Source organism: Delphinapterus leucas, chromosome 6, assembly GCF_059928025.1.
Source record: "Delphinapterus leucas isolate spDelLeu-1000000601 "Yukka" chromosome 6, BTC_Dleu_Yukka2, whole genome shotgun sequence".
Classification (NCBI taxonomy): Eukaryota; Metazoa; Chordata; class Mammalia; order Artiodactyla; family Monodontidae; genus Delphinapterus; species Delphinapterus leucas.
Genome location: NC_143134.1, coordinates 22,538,157 through 22,562,543, shown reverse-complemented (window position 1 = coordinate 22,562,543; position 24,387 = coordinate 22,538,157). Strand labels below are relative to the sequence as shown.

General features: G+C 49.3%; 1 protein-coding gene across 1 annotated transcript in view; it reads right to left on the bottom strand.

The window, feature by feature from the left end:
- The window catches only part of LOXL2 (lysyl oxidase like 2), a 102,677-nt gene that overhangs the window by 8,506 nt on the left and 69,784 nt on the right, over positions 1 to 24,387 (bottom strand). Inside the window, exons 8-10 of the mRNA XM_022595047.2 lie at positions 12,168 to 12,335; positions 10,241 to 10,406; positions 5,153 to 5,396 (exon numbers count right to left, since the gene is read on the bottom strand). Of these exons, the coding sequence (XP_022450755.1) occupies positions 5,153 to 5,396; positions 10,241 to 10,406; positions 12,168 to 12,335 (578 nt within the window). The remainder of the gene's footprint in view (positions 1 to 5,152; positions 5,397 to 10,240; positions 10,407 to 12,167; positions 12,336 to 24,387) is intronic.

Below are 24,387 nucleotides of genomic sequence, written 5' to 3'. Positions count from 1 at the left end.
GCCGCAGAGCGGCTGGGCACATGAGCCGTGACCGCTGAGCCTGCGCGTCCGGAGCCTGTGCTCCGCAACGGGAGAGGCCACAACAGTGGCCGCAGAAAAAAAAAAAAAAAAAAAAAAAGGACAGGTTTCCAGAGAGGAAATCAGAGGCTCTTTTCCCTTCTTCCTGTGTTGGGCTTGTGCTAAAAAAAATGTCAGAAGTTCCTAAGTTGGGCTTTTCCCAGGTCACTCATGTTTCTGGGTAAAAGAATGCTGAGCCAGGGGCCCACAGGGAACAGTCACAAGGATGCATTTTGTGGCAGCTGAAGGGATGACTTTGAAAGAGTCTATTTTGGCTTCTTGGAGCAAGGTGAGACATGAGGTCTGACTCATCGCCTAAAGCATGTCTGCCTCTTTCAGAGACGGGTTTATGTTGTCATGTTTACCGGCTGGAAAGACTGAAGAGGAATAGGTTTATGTTCCGTTGTCTAAACAAAATTCAGACAGAGTCCACAGATGGACTCTTGTAAGGCTGACCTTCTCCCGCTCTCCTGGCTTCCTGCAGACTCGATTTAAGAGTCGTCTTCCTCAGCTCCTCAGTTTTTCCCCTGTGGATATCAGGAGGGAAGCAGCTGGTTTGGAGCCTCCCGATGCTAGCTAGCTGAGGTCCGGGAGCCTCTGTGCTTTACCGCTGGGGCAAACGTGGACATCACCCCCGGGGCCACGTTTCCCTCCCAGCTGGTTGGCTGTGGAGCCCAGGGGCACCCACCTTCCACCACCCGCACACACATCCCAGGGGGTATGGATCGTGGCTGCTGGGAAGGCCCCTGGTGATCAGGGGAAATTTCCTCTTTTCAGGCTGAGTGTCCTGAACTTTGGAAGTCTAAGAGGGGGCCAGATCCATGGGATAAAGATAAGGAAACTCAGATTTGCAAAGAAATTCCAGAAGTCTAAGGAGGGAGAGAATACCTGACACTAGAGAGAGGTCATTGTAATCTGGATGAGAGGAAGGACAGCTTTCTACCGTGAGACTCCAGATCACAGTATTCTAGGACACGGTACTAGCCGAGGCAGGAGGTGCTGGGTGAACATGTGGATGACAAAGCTAGTCCAGAGCAAGAAGGGAGGTTTGGGTATATTCTGTTACCCTAGGTCATCTCGGGCGCAAATAAAACTTTCGATCTGAGCATCAGTGTGCGTTGTAGAGGTGTTTCACTCTTTTTCGTTTCCCACACCAGCCACGAGTCTTCCGGTGCCTCCAGGATGGAGAGTCGTGGCCGGCACTCAGTCATGGTTGGGAAAAGGCTCCCATCCCCATTTCAGAGAAATCTTGGGGTGTGTTCCAGCCTCAGGGAATGCGGCCACAAAGGGCAGGGTCCCTTCTGCTTGCTCTGCCCCGCCCTCCTCATGTGCTAGGCAGCCCCTGGCTGGAACAAAGCCCCACGGATAGGATGAGGGCCTAAAATTGGCTCACTGGCCGCACTGAATCTGTGGGGCTCTGACCTGATACGGGGGCTGCTCCGCACATGGTAGGGGGTGGGGCGGAATGAAGGAAAGTCCCCCCTTTGTACCCGGGCCATCCCTGACCAGAGGGCTGGCACCTGTGCTGGCTGTCACCTCCCTGCCACTCCAGCTCCCAGCTCCTCTCCCGGGCTTCCCCAAGATGTGAGGGGCAGGGAGACTGAGCCCTGGGACAGAGCAGGGGCTGAGAGCCAGGAGACGCCGGGTTGCTCTGTGCCCAGCTGTCAAAGCTGTGACATCGTGTGCCAGGGGAGCAGGTGTGGTCCCACTCCCTGGGACACAAGAAGCAGGACGGGGACCCCCATCCCAGGCCCAGAAGGGAGAGAATACCTGACACTAGAGGGCTTGTGCTAAAAAAAAATCATCAACCAAGGGCCATGCATATGAGAGAGAATGGTGCAGGGCATTTCCCTCTAGGTCTGGCTGGGGAGGAGACTCCTAAGGGGGCCGTTCTTCGTTTCATCTTAGGGCTTTCAAAGAACACAGCTCTGTTCCTCATCATAGTATCAAGTAAACTGGGAGCTATAGTTTTCCCCATACATACTACTCTGAGCCAGGGTTCTTAATTCTGGCTCCACAGATGGGCTTCAGCGTCTGTAAATCTGCTGAAATAGGACATTAAATCGAGAAATAATTTTTTTGAGTGGAGGACGGGCCAGCTTTCATCACACTCCCAAAGGGACCCAACGGAGATTCGGGCCAGGATTCCTGTTGAAAGGTCCTCCCACAGAGCCTGGAGAATGCCCCTGGAGCTCTGGAGGCCAGGGGTGGAGAGTTTCTTATACCCTCTGGGGTCCTTATGGTCAGAGGTTCTCAGGAGGTCCAGGAGGTCCAGGCCTGAAGGAACATATGCTTATCCAGTATGTTCTTTCCCACCCGTCCCTCCCAAACCATTGATTGCAACATCTATAAACAAAGAAAGAAAATAGAACACAGGAAAAGCTGGGGTAGGGGTGGGGAGGACGGGGTCAGGGTTCCTGGAGCACCAGATGAGAAGAAACACTTCCATGATGTCGCCACGTGTATTCTTAGGGAAAAGACCATTCCTTGGAGGGCAAGCCTAGGTCACAGGGAGACTCCTACCGTGTGACGTCTGGATGGTGTGCCACATGCAGGGCAGAGATGCAATCACCCTCTACTTGTAGGCCCACAGGGCAGCACTTCCGCCATGTATTCTCTGAAGGAAATCAGGCACCCATATGTCATGGCTTTAATTTTACTCTCTGACTTTCTCCCTGCAGAAGACCTCCATGCTTCTATATAAAGACCAAAACTTTTTTGGCTAATTAGGACTTTTAGGACATACGGATAGTAATTACAGTTGACCTTTGAACAATGCCGAGGTTAGGGGCACGGGACCCCCGTGAAGTTGAAAATCCAAGTACTGCTATCACTGCCTCAGAAACAAAGGAGTTGATAAATGACTCACCAGAGGGCAGGAAGCTGAAACCGTTTGGATAGATTCGGGACTCAAGCTCTAATTCTTTTGATTCCACGTATTGTAATCTCTAATCAGACATAAACTTTTCCCCACACTGAGTTAATTTAAAAGCTGTATAGGGCTTCCCTGGTGGCGCAGTGGTTAAAAAACTGCTTGCCAACTCAGGGGACACGGGTTCGAGCCCGGTTCGGGAAGATCCCACATGTCGTGGAGCAACTAAGCCCGTGCGCCACAACTACTGAGCTTGTGCTCTAGAGCCCGTGAGCCACAACTACTGAGCCCGCGTGCCACAACTACTGAAGCCCGCACGCCTAGAGCCAGTGCTCTGCGATAAGAGAAGCCACCGCACTGAGAAGGCTGCGCACCGCAACGAAGAGTAGCCCCTGCTCGCCGCAACTACAGAAAGCCCATGTGCAGCAACCAAGACCCAACGCAGCCAAAAATAAATTAATTAAATAAATTTTTTTAAAAAGCTGTATAACGAAAATGCATATAGTGAGGTACAATATGTATTGAAAACAATCCACGTATAAGTGGACCCGTGCAGTTCAAACCCGTGTTGTTCAAGGGTCAACTATAAAGGAATATCAGCTCCCCTGAGTTCTACCATACTCCTTTTATTTATTTATTTATTTGGCTGTGCCTGGTCTTAGTTGCGGCGTCCGGGATCTTTAGTTGTGACATGCATGTGGGATCTTACCCGACCAGGGATTGAACCCGGGCCCCCAGCATTGGGAGCACAGAGTCTTGGCCACTGGACCACCAGGGAAGCCCTCCACAGTCCTTTCTTTTGAAATGGGTTAAACAACTCTATCCCCAAACAGATTCGAACGTGACTAGGCCGTAAGTTATGACATGAAAAAGCCGCACAACACAGATTTCTGATGAAGATTGGGCAGAGGTACCAGGCAGAACGCAGGCTTGGGAGTCAGAGAGGCCCCGAGTCGGGGTCCCTGCTCCACGACTTCACCTGGCGCTAGTCCCATGAACGCAGAGCCGCCGTTTCCAGACTCAGGAAAATGAGGGTTCCCTGCTCTGGCACTTAGAAGGGGCTCAGTAGATGTTAGTTCATATGTCCCTAACTGTGATCATCACATCTTAGAGCTGGAAGGATGCCTGGTGGTCAGCCAGACCGGGGCCTCCCGGACTGCTGTGCACACAGTCCCCTGGTGACCTGTTAACACGCAGATTCTGCCGTGACTCTGCCAAGGACACTGGATTCAGCACTGACTGCAGAGGCTGCCAGCCCTCGGGCCCCGCTCTGAGAAGCAGGGACCTGGTGCAAAAGCTCCTGATTCTGAGCCTAGAGGCCACACTCCCCGTGCCCAAGTCTGCGGCCCCTCACGGTGGGGGCAGGGCGTGGCTGCCGGGTTGAATGGCAGGGGTCTCCCTCCCTTCATTTTCAAAACTGTACCCACCCTGCTCCCTCTGCCTGCCCAGCTCAGGTCTGAGCAGGAAAATGAGAACCATTGCTGGCAGCCGGTTCAGGATTAGGGTAGGAATCAAGGCAAAGGGACAGAAAGAAGGGGGAAGGCAGGGAGATGAACAGGGAGGCTTCTGTTGGCTCCAGCTAGGGCTGGCTCTGGGATTGCACTCTGTTCTTGTCCATGATTTATACAGCACTGGGAACAGAGCCACAGACTGAGGGCTGGAAGGGGTATTAGCAGTCCCGGCTGACGTGGCCCAGCTGGCCTGACATCATGCAACTGGTTAGAGGTACAGCTGGGTCGAGAGACCAGGCCTCATGACTCCTGGCCTAGAACTCCTGTCTCCACACCCACCGCCTTCGTAGAGATGTTTAAAACTTATACTGGTACTTAAAGTACATTCCTAAACGAATTCAGAATCCAACAACTGCAAAACCCCAAGCACCCTGCAGAGCGCCAACTTGCTGTGGACACACTTGAAAACTGTTGACTGAGGGTCAATGGAGGGGCACGGGGTTCTCAAAACAAAGTTTGTCTCCAAACGGTAGAGACATTGGAGCCAAGAGAGAGAGCGGACTCGGGGAAGAGGAGGTGGGCCAGGGCCCCCTGGGAAGAGAGAATGGCATCTGCAAATGTGGGAGGCCAGTGAGCCATCCCTCCAGCTGGGGAGAACCCCGCCCCCGGGACCGTGTGGCCTCTCGGCTATCCCTAAGTGACCCTGTGATTCTGAACCCCATCTGGGTGCCTCGGGCTGGCGCAGCCTATGGCGCTGGCAGGGAGGGTTCACCTGTGGCAGTCATGCCAGATCCACGCGTGGCGGCCGTTCTTGGGTCGGAAGTCAGACTGGCCATTGTTGTGGATCTGGGAGGAGAAGCGCAAGAGCCGCCGGTAGCCCGTGGTGGGGTTCGTGTTGGCAGCCGAGGCCGCGAGGCAGTTCTCCTCCATGGCGCACTGAAGCATGAACATGGGCCGGTCCTCCAGGTAGGTGCTCTGCTGCACGATCTCTGCGTTGAGGACCAGGTCGGGGGCAGCTGGGAAGGCAGACACAGGATTCAGACAAGGCCAGAGACCCCTCACCCCTTCCTGAGTAGCTTCCTTCTGATTCCTGAACTGGCACTAGCCTCCATCCCTGCCGAGCCTCACTGTCTAGAACTGGCTCCTGGTGTCCCCCCTCCAGGTCACCTTCCTTGTGCATCGCTGCCCCCAATTCCTCTCCCCCTTCTCTGAGAGTCCTCCTGGACGCCTCTGCAGGTCCCAGCACATGTGCGCAAAATATTGACGGTTGTTCAACGTGGGTAATGGGTGCACGAGGCTTCGTTATATTATTTTCTCTCCTTTTGAGTGGCTTGAGATTTTCCATAATAAAAAGCATTACAAAAACAATGAAATTGTGCTACACAGAGAGAGAACACTCTTAATACCTTGGTCTGATTCTTCTGGGAATGATACAAATGTATTTTCCACCATGTGTAATATTGTATGTAAATTTATAGTCTGCTAATACTGTTTCCCTTAAAGCATAACTTGACATATTCCTTTGTTAATAAACATCCATTACAACATCCATTTCATGGCTCCATAATATTTAATTCATAACCCTATCCCATACTTTTAGATAAGGGTTGCCTGAAACCTTTCAGTTAAAGATGAAGCTGTGATAAACATCCTGTAGTAAATCTGTGTATGTAACTTTATTTCTTTAGAATATATTTCTATAAATGAAACTGCTGGGGGGCAGGGTTGCATACTTTCAAGGCTCTGATGTATATCAGGTTCTACCAGTTTCCACTCGCACTCGTTGCTCTACATGAGAGTTCTCCCCCAGGTACCTCTTTTAAAACAAGCTTGGGGACTTCCCTGGTGGCGCAGTGGTTAAGAATCCACCTGCCAATGCAGGGGACACGGGTTTGATCCCTGGTCTGGGAAGATCCCACACACCGCAGAGCAACTAAGCCCGCGTGCCACAACTACTGAGCCTGAGCTCTAGAGCCTGCGAGCCACAACTACTGAGACGGTGCACCACAACTACTGAAGCCCGCGCGTCTAGAGCCTGTGTTCCGCAACAAGAGAAGCCACTGCAATGAGAAGCCCACGCACCGCAACGAACAGTAGCTGCCGCTCGCCGCAACTAGAGAAAGCCCGCGTGCAGCAACGAAGACCCAACGCAGCCAAAAATAAATAAATTAAATAAATTAATTAAAAAACAAAACAAAACAAGCCTGACTTACTCAATTAGTGTGTTGCACATAGCAGGTGTTAAAAAAAACCATCACCAATGGCTATAATCTATGTTTGCTAAACAATTGTATTAGAAGGATTAGCTTCTTTACCAAAGGATTAACTAAATTTTTCCTTTAAAAGTGAGACTGTATTGACCAAGGGATTAACTGTAAGTTTCCCTTTAGAAGTGAGATTGCATTGAACATTTCTAGTGTACTTCAATTCACAAAAATGTTGTACGTGAATCATTTACAAGACCCATCCATCTTTTATTTCCTGACAGGTTGCTTGTAAATTTCTGAAGTGGGTGTCATCTGTGAGCTTGGCTGCGCTCAAGTTCACCAATGCCCGGACCACTCCTCGCTTGTCTGCATCTCCTTCCCATGGTCCCCAGGCTGCACATGGAGCCCAGTAGATTTTCAGTGATGGGGCCCCGCCGCCTCTAGAGAGCAAACCTACCTGCAGGGACTGGGTGTGGAACCACAGGGGAGTGAAAGGGCACTCAAATGGGATGAGGGGTAGGGAGGCTCCCATCTGCTGAGAACGATTTCCTCTTGGAGGGCACAGACCGGGATGCAGCATTGCTGGCACTGTGTCCTGGGCACACCTTTTTTTTTTTTTTTGCGGTACGCGGGCCTCTCCCTGTTGTGGCCTCTCCCGTTGCGGAGCACAGGCTCCGGATGCACAGGCTCAGCGGCCATGGCTCACAGGCCCAGCTGCTCTACGGCATGTGGGATCTTCCCGGACCGGGGCACGAACCTGCGTCCCCTGCATCAGCAGGCGGACTCTCAACCACTGCGCCACCAGGGAAGCCCGGCACCTTTTCTGAGGGTGTTGTGGTCTCTTATTCATTGTCTGTACACTAGTCAGTACTCACTGGACAGCCCCTCAGCTTCCCTCTGAGCTGGGCAGAGGGGTCTCCACCGGCCCCTCCTCTTTCCGAGAGGAGGCCAGCCCTCCCTCCAGCTCAGGAGTCTTAAGGTAACATGGCCTAACTTAGCCAGTAGCTGGCTTTCAGCACCTGCCATGGAATGGGGCCTTGACCTCCCTAACACCCAAAACATCCTCCAGAAGCTCATCCGAGGCATGCACTCATCCACCCATCTATCAAGTATTACAATGAGCGCTGCGCTAGCCTCTCTGGACAGTGCTAACAAGGAAGATCTTATATTATGGCAGGAGAGACTGATAGAGCACACATTAATTACTTAATAATAATTGTGACCAGAGCTCGAAGGAGAAATATGCGGCATTTTGGGCATTCTAGCAGGGGACCCAATCTGGGGAGAGGGGTCAGGAAAGACTTCCTTGGAGGCAGTTGCATTTTAGTTGTTCCATGGAGGATGAGCAGAGGCTAGAGGGAACTGCTCTACGATGCTAATCTCAGTAGCACATGCCAGGCCCCTGAGGCATGAAGGAGGACCAAGGCCTGCGTGTACTGAGGAGGGGTAGGCAGGGAAGGCGGCTTGATATGAGGCTGGACAACACGTGCCTGTGCAAGACCCTGCGTTCACTTAAGTCGCTGGGAAAGCTTGCACGGGGCTGGAACATGAGGCAGCACAAGCGGGGGACCAGCACTGACCCTGGCTTCAGGGAAGGGAAGCAATGGGAGGTCCCAGGGAGGAGCCTCTGTGGTAACTCGGCGTAGAGGATGGACAGTGGGATGCAAGAAGGTAAAGGGAGTTGAGAAACTATGGAAAGGTAAAAATCCAGATGGCTCGACTCTGGGGGGTATGATGAGGAAGACAGAGTGATATCAGGGAGAACTTCCAGGTTTAGGATGTAATTGGTTGGATGAGAAAAAGTAATTACAAAGGGTTGCCTGAAGAATATACTTTCTCTTTCTGAATAAAGTATTAAGCCAGATCAGTGTTCCTGGCCCCAATAACTTTTGCCCCTCTGCAGACTCTGACTGATACCTTCAGTCCAAGCTGAGGGGTTCTCTGAGCAATAGCCCCATGAAAGTCAATTTTTGTCTGCCATGAGGATATGGCGGGCATTGTTGATCTCATAACTCTCAGTCCCATAATGAGAAGTTCCTTTTGATCTCAGTATCTAGAATAGTGGACTTCTCTTTGACTCATGGGTTTGTTTCTATTGCATACTGTGAATTATATTAATGACCAGTTTTCCCTCTTCCCTTTGGCTACTAGGAAGCTCACTGTATAATTACAATAGTAAATGTATATGAGTCTATAGCAGTAAATGTATAGGACTGTATAGTACTTATTTTTTATTAACCTCTCTCGGCACCATTTTGAGCCAATACCTACATTTTTAAAAATCTGCTTTAATCTTATGCTACCTTGAATTTTATTTAGGTTTACATTAGCTTAATTTCCTTTTGGAAAAAATGATATATTATAAATATAAGTAAATCATTAAGCTAAGAAAAGTCTCCTGATGGGGGTGAGACCACTTTGCTTGGATGTTCTCCCCTTGGAGGGCTGATAAGGGTGGTCACTTCACTCCCTCCTCTCAGACAGGATGCGACAGCTTATGACGTCTGCCCAGAGAAGCTCGCACTGGAGTTGAGAGTCCTGCCTTACAAGGGTTAGGAGATGCTGAGTGGGTCTAAAAGGGGTTGATGGGAGAAGTGACTGAGTTCAAGTTTAATCTTCTCCCTAGCTCTCCGTGTTGGTAAACAACAGTGCATCACTGTTTCTTAAGTGCTTGTGTGTATTTGTTGTCACAACAACAATCTAATTTCCAGTTTCTAGGAAAAACAACAAAGACTGTGGATTACAGCAGTTAACTAACTTTGCCAAGATCAGCGAATAGTGGCAGGCAGGGTCTGGTCTGGAGTTCTCTGGCCAGACTCCAGGCCTCTCCTACCTCCCAGATTCACAAGGGAATCATATGATAAGGCAAGGACAGGGGGATCCAGAGAATAACATGCCTGCAGTGCTGTCAATGGGTCCTCTCAGCATGGAAGGGAACATACTGAGATGGTCATTCTGAATCCTGGCTGGGGTGGAGGAGGGGTGGGGGAGGGGTGGGATGGGCTTCCCTTCTATATTGTCAAGCTCTCTAGGATTCCCAGGGAGTCACCAGGAGGCTAAATCACCCCCAGGGTGTGAAAACAGGCAGGAAATGATCTTTCTTTTTCTTTTTGCCACACCGCACACAGCATGCGGGATCTTAGTTCCCTGACCAGGGATCGAACCCGTGCCCCTTGCATTGGGAGCATGGAGTCTTAACCACTGAACCGCCAGGGAAGTCCCGGAAGTCCCAGGAAATTATGTGTGGAGCAGGGCGGAAGGAAGGAAGCTGACACTCACCAAGCACTTAGCGTGTGCTTCACCTGTTAACCCAGAAGCATGTTCCCCAGAAGAACAAGTTCTTAGTCACTAAATTCGCCTAAGGCCACTTAAATAATCTACAGTGACCCGGCCTTTGAACCCAAGGCTCCTAGACTCCCAAGTCCTCCCTCCTGCCTTCCTCTCCACTGTCATCGGGCAAGATTCCAGGTTGCGGGTGTGGGTAGTTCCTCTTGGCCCCGACTCTTCCACTTAACAAGAATCCATCTCTGCTTTCCTCTTTTGCTCGGCTCATAACAGATGCCTCAGAGCCTTGCAAGGAATAATCAGTGAGACTCTGATCCCCTACTGGAGCCTGGCAGGGAGGGTGGGCTATGACACCCAGGAGCTCTCACTTTCTGAGCAGGCAACTCCAGCCCCGTGCTGCACCCCGCCCTCGGGGCAGGCCAAGTCCTCTCCATCGTGGCGGCAGTGCGCCAGGGACAGCTCTGTTCCTGAGCACTTCACTCCGCTCATGACCACCTTGTTGGCGTTGATATTTCCGTGCCAATACCAGGTGTCCTGGATGAATCAACAACAACAACAAAATGGGCAGTACGTCACCTAGAATTGTCATTTTCCCATATTCTATCAAATTTCAGCCTCACAAAAGTCCCAAGCCTTTATGATCCCATTATTCAGATGGAGACAGCCAAGGCACAAAGAGTCACTTACCCAAGTCATGCAGTCTGTTGGTGGCGGTGCGAGTGAGACCCTCACACTGGATTCTGCCCCTCCCCCCTTCTGGAAAGCACAGCTAAGGGTGTGTTCAATGTTGTGTGTCAGGAATGGCAGCTCATGCTGCCCACTCCCTCTCCCTGAGCCGGGGGCAGACATTACTAATCAATCACAGCACTCTCCTCTAAGCCTGACTGTGCTCTCAGAATCCTTCTCAACACAGTGCTCCAGGAATACACTGCCAATTGATCAGAATTGGCAGGAGAGAAGAAATCTATTCACATATGTCAATAGTTAGTTCCATGTTCATAAATCTCATTGGTTCTGTTTCTCTAATGAACCTGACTACACACCCTTATCCTCTAGAGAGAAAACTGGGGCCTCGGGAAGGGATAGGGCTTGCAATCAGGGGCAGATCTGGGACTGATATCAGGGGCAGGCCCGTTCACAGCCTCAGCTGTGAGGCCCAGGTGTCTTAGGAACGAGCCGACGGGGGAACAAAAACAGCTGGACAGCCACTCTGTTGTAATGAGCACTGTTTTTCGACTCTCCTTGAAGAACCGGAGAGCACCCTAGCTTGTCATAAGCAGTATTAGCAGAAACATTACATGGCCCTGCGAAGCCAGGCTCCCAGAGGGCCCCAGGTACCAGAGGCCTACCCCTTCTGGATGCCCAGCACCTACCCTGGGCCCTGGGCAGCCCCCAGCAAGCAGTCAGGCTCAGCAAGGCTGCCTGAGTTCTCCCACGTCCCTTCCTAAGAAACCCCTTCCCCGAGCAGGCCACCTGGGCACAGGGGCTGAAATCAGGGTTAGCAAAGCAGGATGGGGGAGCTTCAGACATTTTCTTGTTCTGGGATAAGCTGAAGGAGAGTGTTTAGAGCCAGGATATTGAGGACCTGGGACTCTTCATTCCATGTCACGGGGAGGCATAGAAGGGTGGCCGCTTTGCCCCAGATCATTGCGCAGCCGGCTGGTAGGGCTCTGGTTGGGAACAGACCTGGAGCCTCCCGGCTCCTGCTTCTCCGGCCCCCAGCCTCTTTCTGACAATGTTCCCCCATAGGATGGGGTCCAGAAAGCAATGATTTTGTCTTTCTTCTGATAGGGGCAGGAGCTTAAATGCCCTCAGCTGAGTCCCTCTCTGTAAGGAAGGGCCGGCGGGGAGGAGGGTGCAGTGGCTGTGAAAGGGCCCTGGACAAGGCTTAGGGATTTACCAGCCAACCACGGAGAGGATGCCTGGACGTGGACACCGTGGGGAAGCATGTTCCGGGTGAGCTAAGGCGTCTGGGGGGTTGGGCTGGGCGGTCTTCACTGCCCCACAGGACTGAGTGGCTTCCGTCTGCAAAAGGCACATCGGGATGGCCCGGGAGGAGCCCTTGGCACAGTGCGAATCCCAGCACGCAGAGCTGAGACCGTGAAACCAGAGTCCAGAGAGCACGTGACCCACCCAAGGACTCAGGGCTGTGGAGAGCAGCGTGGGAGCCGGGATAAGGCTCTTCCTCAGAGTCCATGGCTGTCTGTCTCCTGGGGCTCATGGAAGATGGGGACTGACGAGAGATGGGCAGGATCAGACTGGATGGAGGGTTCAAGGCCCTCAAGGATTTCTCACCTGGAAGGCGTTGCTGGCAAACCCCAGGCCCAGCTGCCGGCAGACCACCATGGCCTCCACGATGCCCCAGTTCTCGCCGCACACTGTCCCCCACACGAGGGACCCGTTCCTCTCCACCAGCACCTCCACTCGGCCCTCATAGGGGTTTCGGCCCCCGTTCAGGCGCAGCTGTGGAGAGAAAGGAAGGCAAGATCGCCACGAGGGGAAGGCAGGTTGATGCCCCTCCGTACTGCCCTCAGTCCCAATTTCCCCAAGGCAGGGGGTCCTGCCTGCGACACAGATCCCGCAGCATCGCTGAGAGCCTACTGTGTGCCGCAGGCATCGTGCCCAGCATGGTCTTCTGTATTCGGTCCCCCTCCCCCACCCCACCGCAGGCATCCTGGTGCCCTAGAAGCCTGTGCACTGATCCCTCTGAGCAGCACAGCAGAATCTGCTTCTGCTGCCCATGTGCCCACCAGGGGGGCTGCTCTTAGATCAGACACTTGGAAGGATGCAGCAAGAGGCCTTAAAACGGTAGAATCCCCTGACTCCTTCCTGGACCCTTTTCTCCTCGCCACACCTCCTGCCCCCAGGTTCCAGATCCTGATGCCATCTCCTCCCACAGCGTCCCCTGCTGTCCTCCACCGCAGAACTCTCTTCTGAGACCCATACAGCCAGCTGCCTGTCCCACCGGGCACCTCGGAGACCCCAGATCTAACTTGTCCTCTTTTCTCTCTCCACCTAAAGCTGTGCTCTACCTCCCCCTCGTTCCCTATTTCAGCTAAAGCCACTACCATCTGTCCCAGGGGCAGCACACCGTGTAGCGTGAAAGCAGCCATCACAATATGTAAATGATAGGACACAGCTGTGTGCCCATAAAGCCATATATACAAAAATAGGCAGAGGGATGGGTCTGGACTGCAAGCTGTAGTTTGCCGATCCCGAATCTATTCCGTTAGACAAGCCAGAAATCTGGGTGCAATCCTCAGCATCGCCTTCTCTCTCATCCCCCCACATCCCGTCAGAATCTTCCTCCGTAGATTTTATCTCCCAAGTCTCTCTCCGACGTGCCCTCCTCCTGGACTCCAGCTCCATCCATCCTTACCCTCTCGTCCCAGGCACCACCACCTCTCACCTGAACCAGCCCTCCTCACCTCCTGTTGCCTCTCCTCTTGCCTTCACTGACCCATTCTCCACGCAGAGGCCAGAGTGACATTTGAAAAACACCCAAGCGCATTCCTCCCCTAGAACACGTCCATGGTTTCCCATTGCCCCACTACTCCTCTCTTCATCCTAATCGCGTGTCTCTCTCCTCCCTGTTCTCCGACCTCCAAGGGCACGGCCTTCGTTCAGTTTCCATGGCTACCTAACTGTCTTGACCATGTCACACAGTAAGTCTCATTTCACACTGAAGCCTATTATATACAGAGGCCCTTTGGCCTGGCTGGTCCCACTCATCTTTCCAATCCTAGACCCAACGGCGCTTCCCTCCGATGGGGGTCAGTGCCCACTTACACAGTCTATCACTCCCTCTACATCTCCTTCCTAGCCTTCTTGATAATTATAGTTAAGCTAATTCACAATTTAACGTCTGTCTCCTCTGCTAGATTTTAAGTACCGAAGAGCAGAGCTGTATTTATCTGGTTTACTGGGTGATCAATAACTAAGACAGCACCTCCCACATGTTAGGTGTATGCCAAGACTGTTTTTGGAATGGATGAATACACGATCAGTCTTACGGAGTGAAAACGTGGACCAACTTAAGTGAGCCTAAGCGGGGAGATCTGGAATTTGGGGAAGGGTTCTGAAACTGCAGCCTTTCATCCAGATACCTTACCCTGCTTTCCTTTATGCTTCTAACAATTCATTCCTTTGAGATAAGGTATAACACTTCCAGGAATCCTCAGCTGTTTGTTTGCCCATCCTTAGCAACGGCACGACACCTCAGTCACAGGTCGTAATTCTTAGGGGCTGGGAGGGTCACCGAGGTCAGCCGACAAACAGACAAGCCGAGGGCAGACATGATACTCGATCTACCTGCCACGGTTGTCGAGCGGATGCATAAATGAGGTAGTTCATGTAAAGTGCTCAAACAAGGCCTGGCACCAAGTGTGTGCCAAGAGCTATCAGACATCCTCACAGCAATGATCATCGTTAGGGTGGGAGTCCCAGCAGAAAGCAAGCCTCTCTTCAGAGGAGCTAGAAGAGGTCAGAGCAGGCAGGAAGGGGGCTGGCCTTCGGGAGGATGACATTTGTCTTCCTGGGTGTCTCTGGGCTGAAGGAAACCCCGATGAAGCTGGACACTGGACACCGGATATGCATTGTACATCAACCATGACTAACATATCTTTGGATCTATGTAAAAACACAAACAGGTAAGATGGGAAGAACCATCAAGAAAGTCCTAGAAGAAGGGCTTCCCTGGTGGCGCAGCGGTTGAGAGTCCGCCTGCCGATGCAGGGGACACGGGTTCGTGCCCCGGTCCGGGAGGATCCCACATGCCGCAGAGCAGCTGGGCCCGTGAGCCATGGCCGCCGAGCCTGCGTGTCTGGAGCCTGTGCTCCGCAACGGGAGAGGCCACAACAGTGAGAGGCCCGCATAAAAAAAAACAAAGGAAGTCCTAGAATGGCCTGAAGTTCAGCAGGGGGCAAGTCACCCAGCTCCAACATGCAGGGGAAGGCCAGCAGCCCTTGGGCAAGGTGCGCCTTCAACCCATCCGGGATGTCTCTAGAGGTAACTTCAAGCCATCCCCTCTGTTTATTTGAGTCCTAATACAGGCCTGTATTTTACCATATGCTTCCTTTATGTGCTAACTGAACTCTGCCGGTAATGCTGGCACCTTCTGAGAGATGAAATGAATTGTGCATAGTTCACAGGATCCATTCATTCATCCGGTATTTATTGAGCGTTTACTATATGACAGGCCCAGTGCTCAGTGCTGGGAAATTCACAGGCAGACTTTCAGAGCACTTATCGTGTCTCTAGAGGCCCTGTGCAAGCCCTTTATGGACATTCGGTCCTCACAGCACCCCTAGGAGGCAGCAGTACCATGTCATCCAAATTTCACAGATGAGAAAGTAGAGTCTCAGATACAGTAAGTGTCTCTTAACCATCATGCTAGACCACCTCCAAACCATGCATGTAAGCCCCCTTCTCCAGGGATGCTTTTGTCCCAAAGCAGGGACCACCAAGCCAGAACTGGGGACCGACTCACAGTCAGGATGGAGAATGGAGCACTGCTGCTGGGAGGTTGGGGCTCTGAAGCCTGGGCTTATGTTCTGAGGCTTTTCCTGTCCACTGGGGTCAGACTGAGCCCTGAGGTTTAGGATACTCACTAAGGCACCTAATTTTGTGCCTTGTGCAAACCATCTCCGGTCGCCTCTGAGTGGCTACAGCCTTGGCAAGGAGCGGTCTGCCAGCCCCCCACGCATGTCCCCTCTCCCCACCCGCCTGGCCCCCTGAGTCTCCGGCCTCCTGGCCCGAGGACACTCTGTGTCCTGGATAGACAGACAGTGGCGACTGTGATGGCGACCGCAGGCCTCTCCTCTCGGCCTCAGGCTGAGCCCTCTAACACCTTGTGTCCTGATTTAGGAGCCTTGAGCCTCCCTTCTCTTTGGGAGGTCCAAGTCCTTTCCCCTTTCTAGAATCTCACCGCCGAGCCTGGTGAAGCTGCAGGCCGGCACAGGGATGCACCCTGGGGAGGTGGAGGCCGTGAGTGAGGACCCCTCCCGTGGGCCAGGTTGGCACTGAAGTTCGGAACGCCAGTGGGCGGTGATGATTAAAAGCAGAATGACGATCGGTTCAAGATGTCGGAGTAGAAGGACGTGCTCTCACTCCCTCTCGCGAGAGCACCGGAATCACAGCTAACTGCTGAACAATCATTGACAGGAAGACACTGGAAATCACCAGAAAAGATACCCCACATCCAAAGACAAAGGAGAAGCCGCAATGAGACGGTAGGAGGGGCGCAATTACAATAAAATCAAATCCCATAACTGCTGGGTGGGTGACACACAAACTGGAGAACAATTCCACAGAAGTCCACCCACTGGAGTGAAGGTTCTGAGCCCCACGTTAGGCTTCCCAACCCGGGGGTCCGGCAACGGGAGGAGGAATTCCTAGGGATTCAGACTTCAAAGTCTAGTGGGACTTGATTGCAGGACTTTGACAGGACTGGGGGAAACAGAGACTCCACTCTTGGAGGGCACACACAAAGTAGTGTGGGACCCAGGGGAAGGAGCAGTGACCCCTTGGAGACTGAACCAGACCTACCTGCTAGTGTTGGAGGGTCTCCTACAGAGGCGGTGTGTGTGTGGGGGGGGTGGCTGTGTCTCACTCTGAGGACAAGGACACTGCCAGCAGAAGATTTGGGAAGTACTCCTTGGCGTGAGTCCTCCCAGAGTCCACCATTAGCCCCACCAAAGAGCTGTGTAGGCTCCAGTGTTGGGTCACCTCAGGCCAAACAACCAACAGGGAGGGAACCCAGCCCCACCCATTAGCAGACAAGTGGATTAAAGTTTTACTGAGCTCTGCCTACCAGAGCAACAGCCAGCTCTATCCACCACCAGTCCCTCCCATCAGGAAACTTGCACAAGCCTCTTAGATAGCCTCATCCACCAGACGGCAGAAAGCAGAAGCAAGAACTACAATCCTGCAGCCTGTGGAACAAAAAACACATTCACAGAAAGATAGACAAGATGAAAAGGCAGAGGGCTATGTACCAGATGAAGGAACAAGGTAAAACCCCAGAAAAACAACTAAATGAAGCAGAGACAGGAAACCTTACAGAAAAAGAATTCAGAATAATGGTAGTGAAGATGATCCAGGACGTTGGAAAAAGAGTGGAAGCAAAGATCGAGAAGATGCAAGAAATGTTTAACAAAGACCTAGAAGAATTAAAAAACAAACAAACAGAGACGAACAATACAATAACAAATGAAAAATACACTAGAAGGAATCAACAGTAGAATAACTGAGGCAGAAGAACGGATAAGTGACCTGGAGACAGAATGGTGGAATTCACTGCCGCGGAACAGAATAAAAAAAAAAAAAGAAATGAAGACAGCCAAAGAGACCTCTGGGACAACATTAAACACAACAACATTCACATTATAGGGGTCCCAGAAGGAGAAGAGAGAGAGAAAGGACCCGAGAAAATATTTGAAGAGATTATAGTCGAAAACTTCCCTACACTGGGAAAGGAAATAGCCACCCAAGTCCAGGAAGCACAGAGAGTCCCAGGCAGGATAAACCCAAGGAGGAACATGCCAAGACACATAGTAATCAAACTGACAGAAATTAAAGACAAAGAAAAATTATTGAAAGCAACAAGGGAAAAACAACAAATAACATACAAGGGAACTCCCATAAGGTTAACAGCTGATTTCTCAGCAGAAACTCTACAAGCCAGAAGGGAGGGCATGATATACTTAAAGTGATGAAAGGGAAGAACCTACAACCAAGATTACTCTACCCCACAAGGATCTCATTTAGATTCGACGGAGAAATCAAAAGCTTTACAGACAAGCAAAAGCTAAGAGAATTAAGCACCACCAAACGAGCTCTTCAACAAATCAAAAGGAACTTCACTAAGTGGGAAACACAAGAGAAGAAAAGGACCTACAAAAACAAACCCACTGAGCCTGCGCGTCTGGAGCCTGTGCTCTGCAACGGGGGAGGCCGCAGTAGTGAGAGGCCCGCGCACCGCGATGAAGAGTGGCCCCCACTTGCCGCAACTGGAGAAAGCCCTCGCACGGAAATGAAGACCCAACACAGCCATAAATAAATAAAATTAAAAAAAAAAAAAGCAAACCCATAACAATTAAGAAAATGGTAATAGGAACATACATATCGATAATTACCTTAAACATGAAAGGATTCAATGCTCCAACCAAAAGACACAGGCTCGCTCAATGGATACAAGAACAAGACCCATCTATATGCTGTCTACTGAAGAGACCCACTTCAGACACAGGGACACAGAGAGTCTGAAAGTGAGGGGATGGAAGAAGATATTCTTTGCAAATGGAAATCAAAAGAAAGCTGGAGTAGCAATACTCATATCAGTTAAAATAGACTTTAAAATAAAGAATGTTACAAGAGACAAGGAAGGGCACTACACAGATCAAGGGATCAAGCCAAGAAGAAGATATAACAATTATAAATATATATGCGCCCAACATAGGAGCACCTCAATACATAAGGCAACTGCTAACAGCTATAAAACAGGAAATCGACCGTAACACAATAATAGTGGGGACTTTAACACCTCACTTACACCAATGGACAGATCATCCAAACAGAAAATTAATAAGGAAACACAAGCTTTAAATGACACAATAGACCAGATAGATTTAATTGATATTTATAGGACATTCCATCCAAAAACAGCAGATTACACTTTCTTCTCAAGTGTGCACGAACATTCTCCAGGATAGATCACATCTTGGGTCAGAAATCAAGCCTCAGTAATTTAAGAAAACTGAAATCATATCAAGCATCTTTTCTGACCACAACGCTATGAGATTAGAAATCAATTACAGGGGAAAAGAAAGGTAAAATACACAAACACATGGAGGCTAAACAATACACTACTAAATAACCAAGAGATCACTGAAGAAATCAAAGAGGAAATCAAAAAATACCTAGAGACAAATGACAATGAAAACACGACTATCCAAAACCTATGGGATGCAGCAAAAGCAGTTCTAAGAGGGAAGGTTATAGCTATACAAGCCTACCTCAAGAAACAAGAAAAATCTCAAATAAACAATCTAATCTTACACCTAAAGGAACTAGAGAAAGAAGAACAAACAAAACCCAAAGTTAGTAGAAGGAAAGTAATCATAAAGATCAGAGCAGAAATAAATGAAATAGAAACAAAGAAAACAATAACAAAGATCAATAAAACTAAAAGCTGGTTCTTTGAGAAAGTAAACAAAATAAATAAACCATTAGCCAGACTCATCAAGAAAAAGAGGGAGAGGACTCAAATCAATGAAAAAGGAGAAGTTACAACAGACACTGCAGAAATACAAAGCATCCTAAGAGACTGCTACAAGCAACCCTATGCCAATAAAATGGACATCCTGGGAGAAATAGACAAACTCTTAGAAAGGTATAACCTTCCAAGACTGAACCAGGAAGAAACAGAAAATATGAACTGACCAATCACAAGTAATGAAATTGAAACTGTGATTAAAAATCTTCCAGCAAACAAAACTCCAGGATCAGAGGGCTTCACAGGTGAATTCCATCAAACATTTAGAGAAGAGCTAACACCCATCCTTCTCAAATGCTTTCAAAAAATTGCAGAGGAAGGAAAACTCCCAAACTCATTGTATGAGGCCACCATTACCCTGATGCCAAAACCAGACAAAGATACTACAAAAAAAGAGAATTACAGACCCATATCACTGATGAATATAGATGCAAAAATCCTCAACAAAGTACTAGCAAACAGAATCCAACAACACATTAAAAGAATCACACACCATGATCAAGTGGGATTTATCCCAGGGATGCAAGGATTCTTCAATATATGCAAATCAATCAATGTGATACACCATATTAACATGGAAGAACAAAAACCATATGATCATCTCAGTAGATGCAGAAAAAGCTTTTGACAAAATTCAACACCCATTTATGATAAAAACTCTCCGAGGGGCTTCCCTGGTGGCGCAGTGGTTGAGAGTCTACCTGCCGATGCAGGGGACACGGGTTTGTGCCCCGGTCCGGGAAGATCCCACATGCTGCGGAGCGGCTGGGCCTGTGAGCCATGGCCGCTGAGCCTGCGCGTCCGGAGCCTGTGCTCCGCAACGGGAGAGGCCACAACAGTGAGAGGCCCGTGTACCACAAACAAAAACAAAAAACCTCTCCAAAAGTGGGCATGGAGGGAACCCACCTCAACATAATAAAGGCCATATATGACAAACCCACAGCAAACACCATTCTCAATGGTGAAAAACTGGAAGCATTTCCTCGAAGATCAGGAACCAGACAAGGATGTGCATTCTAGCCACTGTTATTCAACATAGTTTTGGAAGTCCTAGCCATGGCAATCAGAGAAGGAAAGAAATAAAAGGAATACAACTTGGAAGAGAAGAAGTAAAACTGTCACTCTTTGCAGATGACATGATACTATATATAGAGAATCCTAAAGATGCCACCAGAAAACTACTAGAGCTAATCAATGAATTTAGTAAAGTTGCAGGATACAAAATTAGTGCACAGAAATCGCTGGCATTCCTATACACTAATAATGAAAAATCTGAAAGAGAAATTAAGGAAACACTCCCATTTACAACTGCAACAAAAAGAATAAAATACCTAGGAATAAACCTACCTAGGGAGACAAAAGACTTGTATGCAGAAACTATAAGACACTGATGAAAGAAATTAAAGATGATATAAACAGATGGAGAGATATACCATGTTCCTGGATTGGAAGAATCAGTATTGTGAAAATGACTATACTATCCAAAGCAATCTACAGTTTCAAAGCAATCCCTATCAAATTACCAATGACATTTTTCACAGAAGTAGAACAAAAAATCTTAAAATTTGTATGGAGACACAAAAGACCCCGAATAGCCAAAGCAGTCTTGAGGGAAAAAAACGGAGCTGGAGGAATCAGACTCCCTGATTTCAGACTATACTACAAAATTACAGTAATCAAGACAATATGGTACAGGCACAAAAACAGAAATATAGATCAATGGAACAGGATAGAAAGCTCAGAGATAAACCCACACACCTATGGTCAACTAATCTATGACAAAGGAGGCAAGGATATACAATGGAGAAAAGACAGTCTCTTCAATAAGTGGTGCTAGGAAAACTGGGCAGCTACACATAAAAGAATGAAATTAGAACACTCCCTAACACCATACACACAAATAAACTCAAAATGGATTAGAGACCTAAATATAAGACCGGACACTATAAAACTCTTAGAGGAAAACATAGGAAGAACATTCTTTGACATAAATCACAGAAAGATCTTTTTTGATCCACCTCCTACAGTAATGGAAGTAAAACCAAAAATAAACAAATGGGACCTAATGAAACTTAAAAGCTTTTGCAAAGGAAAGGAAACTGTAAACAAGGCGAAAAGACAACCCTCAGAATGGGAGAAAATATTTGCAAACGAATCAACGGACAAAGGATTAATCTCCAAAATACATAAACAGCTCATGCAGCTCAATATTAAAAAAACAAACAACCCAATCCAAAAATGGGCAGAAGACCTAGATAGACATTTCTCCAAAGAAGATATACAGATGGGCAAGAAGCACTGAAAAGCTGCTCAACATCACTAGTTATTAGAGAAATGCAAATCAAAACTACAATGAGGTATCACCTCACACCAGTAAGAATGGGCATCATCAGAAAATCTACAAACAACAAATGCTGGAGAGGGTGTGGAGAAAAGGGAACCCTCTTGCACTGTTGGTGGGAATGTAAATTGATACAGCCACTATGGAGAACAGTATGGAGGGTCATTAGAAAACTAAAAATAGAATTACCATGTGACCCAGCAATCCCACTACTGGGCATATACCCAGAGAAAACCATAATTCAAAAAGACACATGCACCCCAATGTTCATTGCAGCACTATTTACAATAGCCAGGTCATGGAAGCAACCTACATGCCCATCGACAGATGAATGGATAAAGAAGATGTGGTACATATATACAATGGAATATTACACAGCTATAAAAAGGAATGAAATTGGGTCATTTGTAGAGACGTGGATGGATCTAGAGACTGTCATACAGAGTGAAGTAAGTCAGAAAGAGAAAAAGAAATATCGTATACTAACGCAATATGTGGAACTTAGAAAAACGGTACAGATGAACCGGTTTGCAGGGCAGAAATAGAGGCACAGATGTAGAGAACAAACGTATGGACACCAAGGGGAGGAAGTGGTGGGGGTGGGGTGGGGAGATTGGGACTGACATATATACACTAATATGTATAAAATGGGTAACTAATAAGAGACTGCTGTACAAAAAAAATAATAAAATTTTTTAAAAAAGCAGAATAAGTTTTAATTGGGTTTATCATTATTTTTTATCTCCCTACGGACTGTGCCCTGTGTTACTGACTGCACTGGGGGCTGATAGCTACCTCCGCTACCCCCTTCATAGGCCACTGCGTCCCAAAACTGACTTCATTTTGTTGCCCCAAGGTCAGTGAAAGATGAAGATGGGGGAGCCTAAAGAACCCACAGTTCACAGTTTGTCCCACTACCAGAGAGCACTGGGGCCCCAAGATTAAGTCTCAGTGTGAAGGCTCCTGTCTCAAGGGCTCTCTCTGGGAGGGTCCCTGTCCTTTGTCCAGCACTGCCTGTGCAGCCAAAGTTTGTTGGCCATGTGTTCCTGTCCTAGGTTTTAGAGCCAACAGAAGTCTGAGAGGCTCTGGCTGAAGAATGTGGCTGCACACTGACTCCGGGGCAAGGAAAACTTGGAGTCACCAGTGGCGAGCTGGGGCCTCTCCTTGAAGCACTTCCCAAAGCTCCAAGCTGTGGCCGTGCGTCCAAGGCTAAGCAAGCCTGGAGCAGCCTCCATAACAGGGAGCAGGGTTCCATCACCCCGGGAGGAATCCAGGCACCTCAAGATGCATTGGAGGCCTTTTCTCATTTTCTAGAAAACTCTGGAGGGAACAAAAGAGGCCAGCCATGAAGTTCAAATTCAGCCCAGGACACAACTCTCTATTTCCAGGGCCCCTGTCCTGGGTGTCCCATTCTGGAAGCAGCCTGGCTCAATGCTCTGACTCTACCAAAATTGGTGGAACCCCAAGAGGCCTCGGGGTCAGCCAGGAGCCTCTGGCCTGCACCCTCTCCACCTCATTACCTTTCAAGGATGCCAGGAGAGGTCAATCCTCCTCCACTGTTTTTTTTAAAAACAACCCAAGGTATTTCTTTTTTCCTATTCCTTTGATTCTCGGTGGCAGCAGTATGGGGTTTGAAAGAAGGGAGTGAAGTGCAGGCAGCTGAAGTTTTCTGAGCATGAATAGGGAAAACAAAACACCCACTTCCAGCCAGTGGGGCATGGTGAGGCCGCCCTGTGTTTTGATAACGTTGTGGTTCACCAGTCCCACACCTATTTTTGGAGGTGGCGGGTAGGAAGTGAGGTAACGCAACCCAGATGTTAACATGAAAGCAAGCACGGGCATTCTCCAACTCACATTCCACATGTGGGCTTGGTCCTGCTACCCAGTCAGGGCCAGGCTCACAGTTCAGAAGGGAACTAGAGGTCAGCAAAGGTGCCAGGGCCCCTGCGTGGATTAGCTCGCCTGGTAAACCCACCTGCCAGTCCCAGAGCCTCCCTGCCTTGGCGTCTCACCCCAGCAATGAAAGAAACGCAGCTCTGCTGTGGCTGGATGGACAAAACCACCCGGTTCCAAGTCTCTGAGTTTTATTAGTCATTCAGTACAGAAGTCAATTTCCTAATGAACTGCGGGCTGGAAGGGAAGCTAGGAATCACCTCTCTCACCTCTTTATTATCTGAGGAGAAACTGAACCCTTAAAGAGATTAATTAAGGAATCAGCTAGTGCGTGATTGTCAGGAACTGACTTGTGTCACCCCCCAAATTCATATGCTGAAGCCCTAACCCCCATGTTAGTCCAAATGTGACTCACTTGGAAATAGGGCCTTTCAAGAGGTAACTAAGGTTAACTGAGATCATATGGATGGGCCCTAATCCAACAGGACTGGTTTCCTTAGAAGAGAAAGAGTCACCAGGGTTGTGTGTGCACGGAGGAAAGGCCATGTGAGGACACAGTGAGAAGGCGGCCATCTGCAAGCCAAGGGGAGAGGCCTCGAGAGAAATCAACCCTGCCGACACCTTGATCTTGGACTTCCAGCCTCCAGACTATGAGAATATCAATTTTTATTGTTTAAGCCACCCAGTCTGTGGTATTTTGCTATGGCAGCCCCAGAAAACTAACACAGTGATTAAGCTTGGGAGTCTTGATTTTTCTGCTCAGCGGCGTTACCAATGCCCTTGGGAGCCCCAAGGCAGGCCCTGCAGAAGCCTGGCCCACTGCCATGGGAGATGGCTCATACAGCCCACAGGGATTTCTTTCAGAGGTGACATCCTTCTTTTCCTTCCCGGGGGATAGAAATGGCAGATCCAGGCGTGCAACTCTCCCATGCCCTGTGCTTGAGCACTGGGCTCATCTTTTAGAGCCTGGAGGGCCCATGAAAGGGTGAGGGCTGTTTGTGCTGCGA